The 14,421-nt window shown below is 39.9% G+C and overlaps 1 protein-coding gene across 2 annotated transcripts in view; it reads left to right on the plus strand.

Moving 5' to 3' along the window:
• Positions 1 to 1,518: 1,518 nt before the first annotated feature.
• Positions 1,519 to 14,421, plus strand: part of LOC149193055 (auxin response factor 4-like) — a 99,005-nt gene continuing 86,102 nt past the window's right edge. For both annotated transcript variants that reach the window (XM_089404778.1, XM_089404779.1), the window contains exons 1-6: positions 1,519 to 2,826; positions 2,957 to 3,013; positions 3,688 to 3,849; positions 4,562 to 4,646; positions 5,116 to 5,206; positions 5,354 to 5,518. In XM_089404778.1, the coding sequence (XP_089260904.1) occupies positions 2,557 to 2,826; positions 2,957 to 3,013; positions 3,688 to 3,849; positions 4,562 to 4,646; positions 5,116 to 5,206; positions 5,354 to 5,518 (830 nt within the window). In that variant the 5' untranslated portion in view covers positions 1,519 to 2,556. The remainder of the gene's footprint in view (positions 2,827 to 2,956; positions 3,014 to 3,687; positions 3,850 to 4,561; positions 4,647 to 5,115; positions 5,207 to 5,353; positions 5,519 to 14,421) is intronic.

A 14,421-nucleotide genomic window follows, 5' to 3' on the forward strand; every position in this document is an offset into this window, starting at 1 on the left:
TTAAAAAATCACTTAGATATATTCATTTTTAACAAAATTTAATTATGTGAAATTTCTATATCTAACTTTTTATTATCACTTTGATAGTTAAAAAAGGCGCACGATGAAAAAGAAACCTGATATAAAAAAACATAGCAACATAGCATATAGACAAGAGGGAGGGACAGAGGATGTGACTTTTGAAGCACGGACATAAAGTATATTCCATTTAGATTCAACCTTTCAATCTACACGCAAACAACTTCCGAGAGATTAATCTAATATTAACGGTTACCATTACTAAATCTGGTTGTGAAATGGTATGTCGAAGTGGCATTGGGGGATATTAAGTACACTAACAGCCACAAGGGGTTGAAACTTGAAAGTATGGGGTAGATAATTTTTTTTTAATTTTTTTTGCATGCTAAAGTTAAGTTGGGTTCAACAACCAATAATGGCGAATTTGAAGTGACAAGGCAACTACGGCCATGGTTTGGTAGACAATTTCATTCACTTTGTTGTATTGGGACCCAAATTCTAAATGCTAATTGAAAACTTCGTGAGACAAGTCACTCGCTGTCGAGTATACAAATCTTCTGTTAAAATCCACACACAGTCTCCCTATCACTTATTTTACACTTCAATACAATCTGTCTTACACTTCAATACAATCTGTCATGGTAGAAAAATGAATCAGAGGCTGAAATGGCCTGCACTTCTACACTGTATATGTATTGAAAATTAAATGACACCCTCCTTCATGGTAAAAAAAGAAAATGGAAATAAATTACACTCTCAGAAAAAAGAAAATGAAATAGACAAGGCAAAGAGATTATTCATAAAATAAAAATGAACTACCAAACAGAATGTGTGCCCAGAAAACTAGAACTGAATACCCACAAATGGACACTACACAGAAATACACAACAGAAATACAGTAGAGGCTTGGAGTACAGCATGCTTAGAGATGAAGAAATTGCAGAGAAGGAAGTGGTGAATATGACACGAGTACAGCCAAAGTAGTTTTCAATTTTATACCTAAAAATAAATGTTGACAGAGTTTCTTCACACTTATAAATCTCTGGCAGTCAGCTCCAGATTAGACAACTCATACACACCGAAGAGCTAACAAAAACAGGAAGTGGGGTGGGTGTCCCGGGCACTGTTCAGTCCCCACATAAGGCACTAATATATATATGTGCAATTCTGAATCAGATGGTACACTAAATGCCACATCGATGATAAAAATGAAAAGGATGAACTGAAGGGTGCATTAATATATTTCAGGAAAAATGAAAAAGAGAGAACAGTACAGAAATAAAGAAAAAAGTTGATGAAAATTGTACAGATTGTGATAAAGCGAAAAACAGAGAAACAATCCAGATAAAGGATGAGTTAAAAGTGCAGAAGACAAAATTATTGAAAAAGGGATACAAATATTTTAAAGCAGTGTAATAGTATGGAAAGACGGGTATAGATGGTTAGTATGAAGAAAAATTCTAAAAGAGCGAGTTAGACATTTTGCTAGTATTGTGAAAGGAGGTAGGAGGCTGATAGTGAATATAAAAGTGAAAGGAAAGAAAACAAAACTGTGGTCAGGGAGGCAGAGAGAGAGAGTAGGTGATGTGGTTGTGTCCCCTGGGACAATGACATCACACTTGGTTGTGATAATATCTGCTGTTTTTGGGCTGTTGGATGAATCAAGTAAGGTGGGTGTTGTTATTTTCATGCCAGCCCAAGAAGGTTTTACATGTTAGTTTGCATATCAAAATCTTCAATTGTGTTCGATGGTCTTAAGGATTGATGAAGGTGGTATTGGTCCATGACCTTCAATTGTGTTCGACGGTCTTAAGGATCCATTAAGGTGGTATTGGTCCATGATCTTCTCGTTGTCTCAATGGGTGACATTGGTGGGGTATTGGTAATAACCATTGGGTATTGTAAATTGGGTGGAAATTAGTGGCATAAAATTGCATTGATGGAGGTTTTGGGGTTGGTATTGGTAGTATTGTATCATTGGAGGCTGGTTTGAGTGGTACAGAACGTGTGCGAATTGGTGGGGGGTGAGCGGTAATCAAGGAGAATAGAAGGAGTAAATAGTAAGCAGTAGCGCAGCTTTTGAGATATGCATTGAATGATTACCCATTTTGTCTGAGGAGTTAAGCCTCAGGCCATCAGTACTAGTACTAAGACAGTACAGTCAGTCTGAATGCAAGGACAATATATGACTGTCCACTACTGCTCAGAGCTAGAAGTAGGAGACTGAGGCATTCATTCGTTTGACCAGGTGTGGGGATGTGTGTGGTCATTCCAATGGTAAAAGATCCCCGGTGTAATTGTCTGTTATCGCGCAGGGAAGCATGAGTGCCTGGTCATTTGGGAACCACGCTTCTGCTACCTCTGTGCTGCTTGTACTTGGGCTAATGAACCATCCTTAATGCCTACCACATATCCATTGCTTCTTCTTTCATTTGTGTCTTTACATGGCCAGGATTTCTCTGAGCAGCTGGTGTTGAAGTGGGTCGAGCGGATTTGTTCTGTTTGAATTGTTTTTGTCGGTCCTGTATTTGGGTTTTCATGGAAATTGATCTAAACAGTCCAGATGAATACAGCAATGGAAGACTCAATAGTAGCGAGGAGTTGGCATTGAGCAAAAGCTCAATATGCATGGAGCTATGGCATGCCTGTGCAGGACCTCTGATATCACTGCCAAGGAAGGGGACTTTGGTGGTGTATTTTCCTCAGGGTCACCTGGAGCAGGCGTCCACCTCCCTCAAGCAACAACAAATGCGCCCATATGAACTCCCACCTCAGATCTTCTGTCGTGTGCTCAATGTGAATCTCCATGTGGGTGAACGCCATCCTGCACACTTTTGTTTGGTTTTGTCCAACATGAACAGTCATGTTGTTTACCTGCAGATTTGGGGATCCCTATGTTTGATTATAAATTGTTATATTGCTGGTGTATTGTTGGTAGGCTGACCAGGAGACAGACGAGGTGTATGCTCAGGTCACATTGGTCCCTGAACCCGAGGTATGGTTACCCACATAAAAGAAACCACTCATTTTATATATATACACACATTCTCGTGCGTTTTTGTCTCTGGTCATATAATTTAGCGAATGCATGAAACAGTATCTCCACCAAATAAATTGTATATTGAAATTATATTTGGATAAAGTATGTTCGCCTTCTAACATTTGTGATAAAACATGCCCAATATCGTACCAGGCCCTGGATAAACCATTGAGGTTTTTGTTATTTTATTTTTTTCAACTCTAACTTGGTTATGACAACTGAGGGGACCCTTTTGTCCAGATAGGAAATGGGGTTGTTAACTTGTTTATCTCTCGAAATTAGTGAACACCCTTCATCCAGATGGGAAAGCGGGTAGTGAACTGGTTCATCACCTGGAATTAGTAAACACACAGGCTTTTAGTTTTATTTTTCAAAAGTTCATTGTGACAGTCTTAGGAAGGTGTTCCTTTATCCACTTAAGGAACATCCCCTTAACCATATATAGTATTGCGAGCGTCCTGTGGGGACGTCCAAACTCACGAAGAGAACAGGGGTTGGTTCCAAGCATGATATGGTCGAGCCCTGGGTGCACAATTCGAAATCTTTCCCGATGAATTATTGAATTGCTATGTGAGTTCTTTCAGAGTCCCCATTTCGAACTTTTGTAATTGAGATGTGCTTTTTGGCAGCCATTGGAGGACGCTGTAGGAGACAAAGAGGAAGAGGATGAAGATGTGCTCAACAAACCGACTCCACATATGTTCTGTAAGACACTGACAGCTTCAGACACCAGCACACATGGTGGATTTTCAGTTCCTCGAAGAGCTGCAGAAGATTGCTTTCCTCCCTTGGTATGTTCTTTCTCCAAAGATTCTTCTTTTAGTGCAAAACAGTCTTTGCTTTGAGGACTCAACGACTAGAGGACTTATTTGGTCAAACTCATCTGTGTGCTCTCTCTAGCCCTTCTTGCCCAAAGGTCAATCGTTGTATTTACTCCAGCTAGATTGCTGTGCTTTACTTTGCCACTGTTCTTTTGAACGTCTCTTTCGTGGAATAAAAAAATAAAATTAGCAGGAAATAGGCTCAGACCAACTTACATTTCAAAAATACTCGAGCTTGCTTTGTGGAATGCGCCAGTCTATTGCCTTGATGCCCAATAAATTAAAATGCCTCCAATTAGGATTTTGACCAAAGTTGGAGTTGTTGATAGAGTTGGATCACGGATGCCAGAGAGTGCTTTTGGCAAAGGTGGGATGATCCTCGGCCTTCTGATTCTTTAACATTAGTAAATGCTCTAAACTATTGGTATCTATTTTACCAGAAACATGATCAGGTGACCCATTTCTCGTTCCATTCCTATTCCTCTTCTTGTTCCCGTTTTTGTCTTGATACTATATTAAACGATTTTATATGCATAATTTACGCTGGGAGAAGGGGACGGCTTCCTGTTTCTTATCCCCCAAAATTCTCTAGCCCCATTTCTTGTTCCATTATCATTTCCTGTTTATCATTTTGGTCAACATAGACTGGTATTGCACAAACTTACACACATAATTTCTGCAGGACTATACCCAACAGCGGCCTTCACAGGAGCTTCTGGCAAAGGACTTGCATGGAGTTGAATGGAAATTTCGGCACATTTACAGGGGTGAGTATGTAAGCCTCTATTATGAGGCACATTTGACACAAAGTAGGAGTAGATTTGCAATTAGGTAGCTAAACAGTTGCACATTTGGGCTGGAGTGCCAACCACTTATGTGTTTCAGAAGCTATCTTTCATATCTGGAAGGAAAACATGACTTTTTGTGATGATCATCTTGAGAGGATGAATCAATTATTGAAACTCTCCAGTTTCTTTTGAGGTGGCCTGCTTATCTTTCATATCTGGAAGGAAAACATGACTTTTTGTGATGATCATCTTGAGAGGAGTAATCAATTATTGAAACTCTCCAGTTTCTTTTGAGGTGGCTTGCTTCTATTCTATATGATACAGATTTATTTGCTGGAGTTCATAATGATTATTTAGACATGTATTTGTGGAAGTTCTCATCTTATGGATTCCTGAATTGTCAGTCACTCATGGGAATGAAGAATTGGAAGTTTGATATTTATTGCAGGTCAACCAAGAAGGCACTTGCTTACAACTGGATGGAGTGTTTTTGTCAGTCACAAAGGTCTTGTATCTGGGGATGCTGTACTCTTTTTGAGGTATTCCAGCAGCCATTTAGAAGATTGCTGTTTATTTTCCATTTAAAAAAAATAGTACTTCTGTTCAGAAGTTCATGTTAGCTGCCTTGAAATACTGGTTCAAGTTGCATTCCTTTATCTACATAATAATTATGTTTCTATGAACAGGGGTGAAAATGGAGAGTTAAGATTAGGGATTCGCAGAGCTACCAGACAGAAAAGTGGTATTCTATCTTCAGTTCTTTCTAACCAGAATGCCCATCTCAGTGTGCTTGCTGCTGCAGCTAATGCTGTTGCCACAAAGAGCATGTTTCATGTTTTCTACAATCCAAGGTATGTTATGCCAGTCAAGCATGGTTCTTTTAAAGTAAGAGTAACGGATGCCTTCTTTTAGACCAAGAAGTCCCAGCAATAATTAGGTATTAGCGAGTGAGACCTGGTTTTGAATTGTTAATGGATGGTTCTTTATACAAGATTAGTATTTTGGTCAGGAATCCTGCCATACGTTGCTTGCCATAGAGCTTCTCATTGATATTATAATTGAACGTCGAAGAAATTAAAAAGTTTTTACTTTTCCCAGCTTTTTGCTTGGTCATGTCTGCTACTTGTTGCTACTTTGTTGTTCTGTAAATTGGCATTTGAGTTGCCTCTTAGACCTTAAACTACATACTTTTGATTCTATTCAGGAAAATTATCAACTAGTTGCTGGGTGTTATCACATTCACTGAATTTAGTGCATGACTGTAGTGTTGATTTTGTAGCTTTGGAAGGCCTTCTGCATAGGCTAGTGTCTTGCATGCAGGAGAAGAAGTCCTCTTTAGGTGGTTGTTTGAGATAAACAACTAATCTGATTTCCTTCCTAAGTTTAACTTAGGAAAAGCACAAAATTTAATTTAATTGATTAATGTTGGCTAATTGAGAAAATTTATAAGGATAAATACTAATTATTTGAGTGACTTAGATCTAATCTTAGCCATTGATTTAAGTGGTTTAGGATTTAATCCTAGCCTTCTATCACTTTGGAGATTGAGGGTTGGAGATTTTGCCCAATTTGAAAGTATAAAAGCAACCTAAGGAAGAGGATGAAGACACATTCATTTGGAGAGATTCAAGCAGATTTGCATGAGCTTAAATTAGTGGAGGCTGAGTTTGAGGAGAGTGGACGAGATTTGGAGAGAAGCCGAGTTGCAGGACAAATTTGTGGAGTGAGGCCAAGTTTACAGCTAGATGCTGCGTGGAGCAAGGGAGGCCAAATTCTTATAGTGTGTAGGCTGTGTAGGTGAGGGGGTCGAAATTCATAGGCAGAGGCTGAATTAATTTCATGGGGGCCAAATTTCCTTTGGCCGAATCTCTCTCGGGTAGGAAATCCAGTGGGCCATATTCCAGGTTCTATTTGTTGAATTTGTAACTATGGTCGGTCTTCATAATGTACTTTTGGTGACTTGATGTAATGATATTTATCTTTTTTTTTTGCTAAAGCAAGAGTCGTACCTTCTTTTCATTATAAACAAAGACACAAGTTACATATATAACAACTACCCATTGAGACCTGAGGGTTAAACATTCACAATCTACTTAGGGCTTGGGAGCCAAGCCAAGGGCCCACTAACTTCCAAAAAAACCTAGCCAAAGCCTCAACCACCTGATCTGTTTGGAAAGATCTAGCTATTGAGAATCAAATCGGGACAGAGAAGGGCATATTCTTTGATTCCAAAAATGGACCTGATGAAAAAATAGAATCCCAACTAAATTGATTTCGGGTCCGAATTGTGGAATAAACTTCGCACATATGATCCTTCCGAAATCCACCCGAGCCGTCCTCACTGCACAACATGCCCGGAAGATAATCGTTAATCTTGACCCGAAAATCAGGAGACCTGACCTTACAACCAGCCCTTTGAAGTCCGCGAGCTCTTCCGCCCAACAGACCCCAGGAGAGACTCTTTGATCTGAACCATACAATCTGACGCCTAAACCAACGGTCCTGGAAGATATCGTACAGCAAAGCCGATCGAGGTTTAACGTGCCGCTCCACCAACCTGCACGACCAATCAGGACCGTTGATCTAAATAGAGAGATCCAACAGTTGACCATAATATCGCATCGCCCAAGTTAACCAGACATTAATGTGCGATGGAGGGTGGTTTTCCAAATCTGCCCTCTGCCACGTGTGGGCAGATGAATGTGATCACTGCAAATTCACTAAAACCACTTTCCTCCCTAAATCGGTGCGATCATCCAAAAACCGCCAAGAAAGCGGTTTTTCTCTCTGAGACACAAAAAGGCGAAGATTCCCGCTGACTGTGAAATATGGATTCCTTCGACGTCTGCTCAACTTTCTAGCTTGAACATGCATTCCCTGAAGAACAATGCGGGCTGTCTCACTGTTGCTAAGGTATCTATCGACCATCCGTGTTCGTCCCCTCCTCAAGGACCTGTTAGCTTGAAGCTGATGACACATGCGAAGGCCAAGAAATTAAGAGCTTGCCTCTATGGCTCTGTGTCTGAACACTCTCATATCCTCCTCTTCTTGTTCACTGCAAAGAGTTTTTAATCTGCTTAGTCGCAACTCTTGCCATCCCATTGAAACCTTGACTTCTGTATTGCTGACCCCCTGATTAGCTAGAAGATCCGCCAGCTTGTTGGCCTTTCTATGAACATACTGGAATCTGACAGTGCGCAAGTTTCGTAGGTGATCCTGAATTCTTTGGATAACCCTGATTAATTTCCAGTGTTTGGAGACTTTCTCCGGCTCTGCACCACTATTAATTCTTTTCACTGAGTTAATTACTAGCTCTGAATCGACTTCTACTATCACATTGCAACAATTATCCTGACTTAGAAAATCCAGGCATTGCTCCAAAGCCATTAATTTAGCCATGTTATTGGTGGCTGTACCTAGGTGACAATGGAAAATGGAGATAATACTGCCCTTGGCATCCCTTAGGACTCCCCCATACCCAACAATTCCCGGGTTTCCTTTAGACGCTCCATCAATATTGAATTTTAAATATCCTTCTGGGGGAGGATGCCAGAAATCCTGCTCTCTATCCCTTGCTGTAACCTTTCTATTAAGACCTTGAGGAGTTAGTCCCTGCAGCCCTAGCTGTCTGAGAATTTTCCCTTCCCGATCTGAGGGAGGATTATTATGGTGGATGCAAACTGTGGAACTGACTGTCTCTTTAAGTTGTTTCAGAATAGTCTCAAACAGGAGATTTGGGGGATTTTTTTCCTCCTTGAATATTCTTTTGTTCCTCTCCTTCCAAACATTCCATATAATAAAGCTTGGTGTGAGGGTCCATGCTGAGTTGAGAATTTCATGATCTGAGAAATTTCCCCTCCAACTAATGAGGGTATTAAAAATACTTCCTTTGTCCCTGTCAGATTGTTGAAAGATATTGGAAAATATGTCCCATAACCAGGAGGTGAAAATGCAATTGTTAAGAAGATGTTCCATTGTTTCTTCTTGCTCCCCATAGAGTAGGCACCTAGAAGGCCCCTGAACACCCCTCTTCCTAATATTGTCCCAAGTCAGGATTTTCCTGTGGTAAACCAACCACATGAAGAGTTTGATTTTCATCCACCCCTGGTGCCTCCAAAGTTTCTGCCAGATTTTATTCAGAACTCGGGGAGTCAGCTCAAGGAGAATGCCTTTGGCTTCTTTGAGATTAAAGGTGCCCTCTTTATTATTGCCCCATCTTATTTGGTCTTGCCCCTCAAGAACTAAGATCATCCTTTGTTCCACCATTTTCCTTAGCTTCTCTGCTTTAGTTTTCAAAGGGATATTATTTCTGTAATCAATATTCTCCCAGATTCTCCATTTCTCTATCGGCTGAGTATTATCCCAGAAGTCCTTTACTTTAATTAAGCCTTGTAAATCTGTCTCATGTTTAAGGTCGAGGAAATTTTCTTTCAATAGTATTGGTTCCTGTTGCCACTTATCTTCCCAAAAGAGAGCTTGATTCCCTTCTCTGATTTCCCAGAAACTATTGTCTTGAACTAATCTTCTATTTTCCCAGGCTTTGTTCCAGATGTATGAGCCCTTAATATTACCTGACATTCTTATGAGATCATAAGTTTGCCAGGATCTTGCATATTTTTCTTTCCAGATATTTGCCCATTGAGTCTTTGGATTCTGAACCCAGCGCCACCAAAGTTTGGCCCCTAATACCTTACTGAGTAATTCCTGATTGTCCAGGCCAAGCCCTCCATGGCTTTTGGGTCTACAAATTTTTTCCCAAGAAACTAAAGCCCATTTCTTCTTCCTCTCCTCCTTACCCCAAAGGAAGTTTCTTTGTATATTTCTGATTTGCTGAAGGACTCCTTTCGGAGCTGGGAGGGCAGATAACATAAAAATAGGGATAGCTTGCAGAACAACTTTAGTGAGAACCAACCTACTTGCAAGATTTAAAGATCTGAAGGTCCATTTACTGACTTTATCTTGCAACTTATTCATCAAGGGTTCCCAAATGCTTTTGAGCATTGGTTTAGCCGTTAGAGGGATTCCCAAATATTTTGAGGGAAGGACATCCCTTTGAAAGCCAAGAATTCTAGAAATATTCCTTTGGATCGCTATATTGGTATTAAAGAAAAAGATTTTTGATTTGGAGAGGTTAACTTCCATACCTGTGGCCATGGCAAAGACGTTCAGAATTTGTTTATAAGCTATAGCTTCTTTGACAGTGGGGATTCCTTGTAACATTGTATCATCTACGAATTGTTGATGAGTTAGAGCCTGACCATTCTCAGAAAGTAGAAGGCCTTTAATCTTGCTTGTTACTTTAGCTTGCTTGATGGACCTACCAAGTCCTTCCATCATAAGAATGAAAAGAAATGGAGAGAGTGGGTCTCCCTGTCTGAGGCCTCTGGAAGGACTGAAAATCTCAGAGGGAGAGCCATTCACCAAAATAGAGAAGCTGAAGGAGGTAACTAAGGCCATTACCCACCTGACCCAATTATGATCAAAACCAAAAGCAATAAGTACCCTTTTCATATAGGTCCAATTTACTTTATCATAAGCTTTGGCTATATCTAATTGCATGATCATTCCAGCCTGCCTTTTGCTTTTTAACGAGTGAACCACCTCATGAGCTTGAATGATGTTATCTAAAATTTTTCTGCCTTCCACATAGCCTGATTGTTCCCCTGAAACAAGGGTAGGAAGCAAAGGCTTAAGTCTATTTGCCACTACCTTGGATATTATCTTGTAAACCACATTGCAAAGGGCTATGGGTCTAAACTTATCCGGAGTTTGAGCATCTTCCTGCTTAGGGATAAGGGAGATAAAGGAGGTATTCAACACTTTCAAAATGGTTATGTTCACCCTAGAATCCTCCACCACATTCAAAATATCCTGTTTAACAATGTTCCAGCATGCTTTGAAAAAATCCACATTAAAACCATCTGGGCCTGGTGCTTTTCCATTCTGCATTTCTTTGAGGACATCATCTACCTCCTTTTCAGAAACTGGCCTATTTAGATTGAAGTTGTCCTCTCTGGATACCATCTTTGGTATATTTCTAGTTACCTCGCATATGGACTATTCTCTATCCGAATTATTTTCCTGAGTAATGCTTCGGAAGTGCTGAACTAACACAGCTTCAATATTCTCATGCGAGGTGAGAAGATTCCCTTCTTTGTTCTTAATTGAAGATATTCTGTTATACATTTTATTTGCCATGGTGGATCTGTGAATTTTTTTTGTATTACGCTCCCCTTCCTTTAGCCATTGAACTCTAGATTTTTGTCTCCAAAAAACCTCCTCCTGTTTGCACAGATTGTCCCATTTTTGATGATATTTATCCACTTGATTGCTTTTGTCTTTATCAAATCCATCCTTGATCAGAGCTTGGTTGAGTTCCTTCATTTTGTTTTCAACTGATTTTTTTCTCCACAAAAATATTGCCAAAATCATTTATGTTCCAATCCTTTAGTCTGAGTTTGATATGCTTTAATCTTTTATGAAGAAGAAACATTCTTGTTCCCTGAATCTGTAAATCTTCTGTCCACCATTTTTTAATATTGTTGAAGAAATCTGGGTGGGAGAGCCAGATGTTTTCAAATCTGAAAGGTCTGTTTTTGAGAATGTCCATACCTTTGATCTCCAGTTGAACCGGCGAGTGATCTGAGCCTCCAAAGGGGAGAACTTCCGCTATTACTTCCTTATTTGTTAGCATCAGATCCTCTGAGATCATGAATTTGTCTAACTTTGAGGCTACTTGAGACTCTCCACCTCTTTTATTATTCCAAGTAAAGAGGCCAGTATTCGTTTCTGTTTCTATTAGGTTCATCTTGTCTATAAAGGTTTGAAATTCCAAAGAGTCTTTACTTAGGATTCTTATTCCTCCTTTTTTCTTAGAAAGAGATTTGATCATATTGAAATCCCCTCCCATGATCCAAGGAATTCCTACATGTCTGTCCTTGAGATCCACCATTGAGTCCAGAAACTTGAGTTTGTTGTCTATTCTTTGAGGGCCATAAACATTTGTGACCAGATAGGGGTGCCTGTCTCCTACAGGTTGGATTACGACTGATAGATAATTCCTGGTAGCCTCAGAATCTATTATATTTTTTTTTTGAGGATTCCAAAGAGTGAGAATTCCCCCCCGGTATCCTCTGCTTTAACTTCTAGAAACTCAAATCTACTGAGCCATTTACTATGGATTTGTCTTATTTTTTGAATGGAACATTTCTTTTCTTGGATAAAGATAATATCCAACTTTTCTTGTTTCATTCTATTACTGAGAATTCTCTGCTTTCTCTTACTCCCTAGACCTCTTATATTCCAAGATGTAAACTTCATAATTAAAGATTTGTGAAGGAGTAGCTGGCAAGATCTTTCATCTTACCTGAATCTATCATTAGCTTGCCACACTCCATCAAGAGTTCATTCTGCTTTTTCTTGCCTCTTTTCTTACCTAGGTTTCTTGTTGCTAGTCCTGGAGTAGTTTTCATCGCCTTCACTCCTCTGTTTTCCTGCTTATCTACATTTTTTCCTTTTCCTAATGCATTAGTTTGTGTTTTCCATAAAAACAATTGTTGTATCCTGTTGAGTGCCTCTTGAGGTACCAAATCCACTCCTCCCGTAGTTCCCTGAATCAAGAACCCTTCCAGATCTAGGTTTTCTTTATCAAGTATCTCCTGTAGCTCATGGTCCTCCAGGTCCATTTCGCTCTGGGTCATCTCCTGATCCATCTCGAGTTTCGTTTCACTCATCATGGTTTCTTTCTGATAATCAGTTTCCTGGTTTTGGTCACATTCTTCTTCTTTTCTCTTTTCCCCAGGCTTTCCTACAATAACTTGATCTTCCTTTGTGATTTCTTCATCTTCCTCTAGAACTTGGAACTTATTTAACTGACCATAAGCCCTTCATCTTGATGTTGCTTTGGTTCTCTTTTGCTTCCTTTTCCTCGTTTGACCACTTTCTGGAAGCTATCCGTTTCCTTCGCTGTATTTGCCTTGCTGTTATTTACTACTTTCCCAAGTGGACAGTCTCTAAATAGATGTCCATGTTCATGACATTTGTGGCATCTGAATGGGATATGCTCATAGTCTACTGTTTGCACCCATTCTTCATCAAAGACTTCCAGGATCACTTCATCTGGTAGAGCTCCTGATAGATCCATTTCCACACATATCCTGGCAAATGAAGTGTATTTCCCTCTTCTTGTAGCTTCAGAAGCTTTGACAAAACGACCTAATTTATTGCCTATAGTTGTTAACGATTCATTTTGCCAGTAATCAAGAGGTAAAGAATAAAGTCTTACCCAGACCGGTACTGAGGTGAAAGTCTCACGTTCCGGGACAAAATTCATCATCCATGGCCTCATATAGAGTCCAGCTGCCTCATAGAAGTAGGGTCCTCCTTCAAATACTTTGTCCTTATCTTCAATATTCGTGAACACCACAGTGAAGAAACCCTTTGACCCCAGATGAAGGTCTATGATCCCTTTAGGTTTCCAGTGATATTTGATCCATGTTTGTAATGCTTTTTCGGTGGGCCATAGTCCCACGAACTTAAAGTTAATAGCATATGTCCGCATGTGATCCCTGTGTGCCTGCAGGGTAGGGTCGTTTAAAACAACTCTTGGTGTGATCTCAGCTTTGGGTTTGCAGGGTCCCTTTTGTTTCTTGTCTTTAGTGCCTTTTTTTTGTCTTCTAGCTCCTTGTCCTTTGTGCCATTGATTTCCTTGGTATTGTTTCTTGCTATCTCCCCTTCCATAGTTATTTTCCCTTCCTGCGAAGCCCCTTTAGAATTTTCTAGAGGTTTCTTACCTCTACTAGCCACAGCCTCCTTGAAGTAGGGAGATGCTCTCCCTCCTCTGCGACCCTCCATGAGGAGTGCCATCTGCAACTCGCAGAAACCCTAGAAGTTCGCTTTCGCTTGCTTAATCCCGATCCAATTTTACCACACCCGATGTAATGATATTTATCATTGTAAAGCATATTTATAAATAATTGAGTTATAGGAAAAAAAAATATTTTGAGTCAAAGTCCCATTGCGACTTTTAAAAGATGTAAATTTGAATTTTTGAAATGAAATTTTTGGCTCCAAAAGTGATAACTCGGCTTCCCTCTAAGTCAAGTCAGCCCTAGCTAAGAGACACGTCCATTCACCCTAGAGAGACCACTATATAAAGGCAGCTCGAGCTCCTCATTTGGGCAATTCACATTCCTCTCTCAAGACAGTTTTTGGGCAAGTGAGTGAAGGACAAGAAGGACGGAGAAGAAGGCCAAACTTTCTCTCTCCTCTCTCCCTAGCAACTGGCACATGTGAAGGAGTCTTTCTTTCTGTGATTCGTAGTTTCTGGGGCAACTGCTTTAGGGGGACAAAATTTTCTGGGTTACTAGTGTTGGAAATTGGGAGATTTTTAACTTAACTATATATTTCCATAACGTGATCTTTACTTGTGAGACTATCAACGATTTTATTATTATAATTTCTTCTTTCATCAAGCATTTACCATAAAACATGAAGATAACAGAAGACAATAGAACATCAGATATAGGCTCCAATCCAGGGCAAAATCCCTTTGCCAAGAACCAAGCCAGCAACCAAACAAGTCTTATCCAAGACAAAACAAAGTCTCCAAGGATAGCAAAGCAAAAATATCTTCAAATCATGGCTAGGTTAGCCTTTCGATCTCCAAAGAAGCTTTGCTACTCTTCCTATAGCTCTCAGACTCCTTTGTCAGGGTTTTCCTTACCTTCCAAGGCCTTCTCCTATTCAATTGCAA

Source organism: Pinus tabuliformis, chromosome 2_2 (assembly GCF_031772625.1).
Source record: "Pinus tabuliformis cultivar Carrire ecotype Pingquan chromosome 2_2, CPIR1, whole genome shotgun sequence".
NCBI lineage: Eukaryota > Viridiplantae > Streptophyta > Pinopsida > Pinales > Pinaceae > Pinus > Pinus tabuliformis.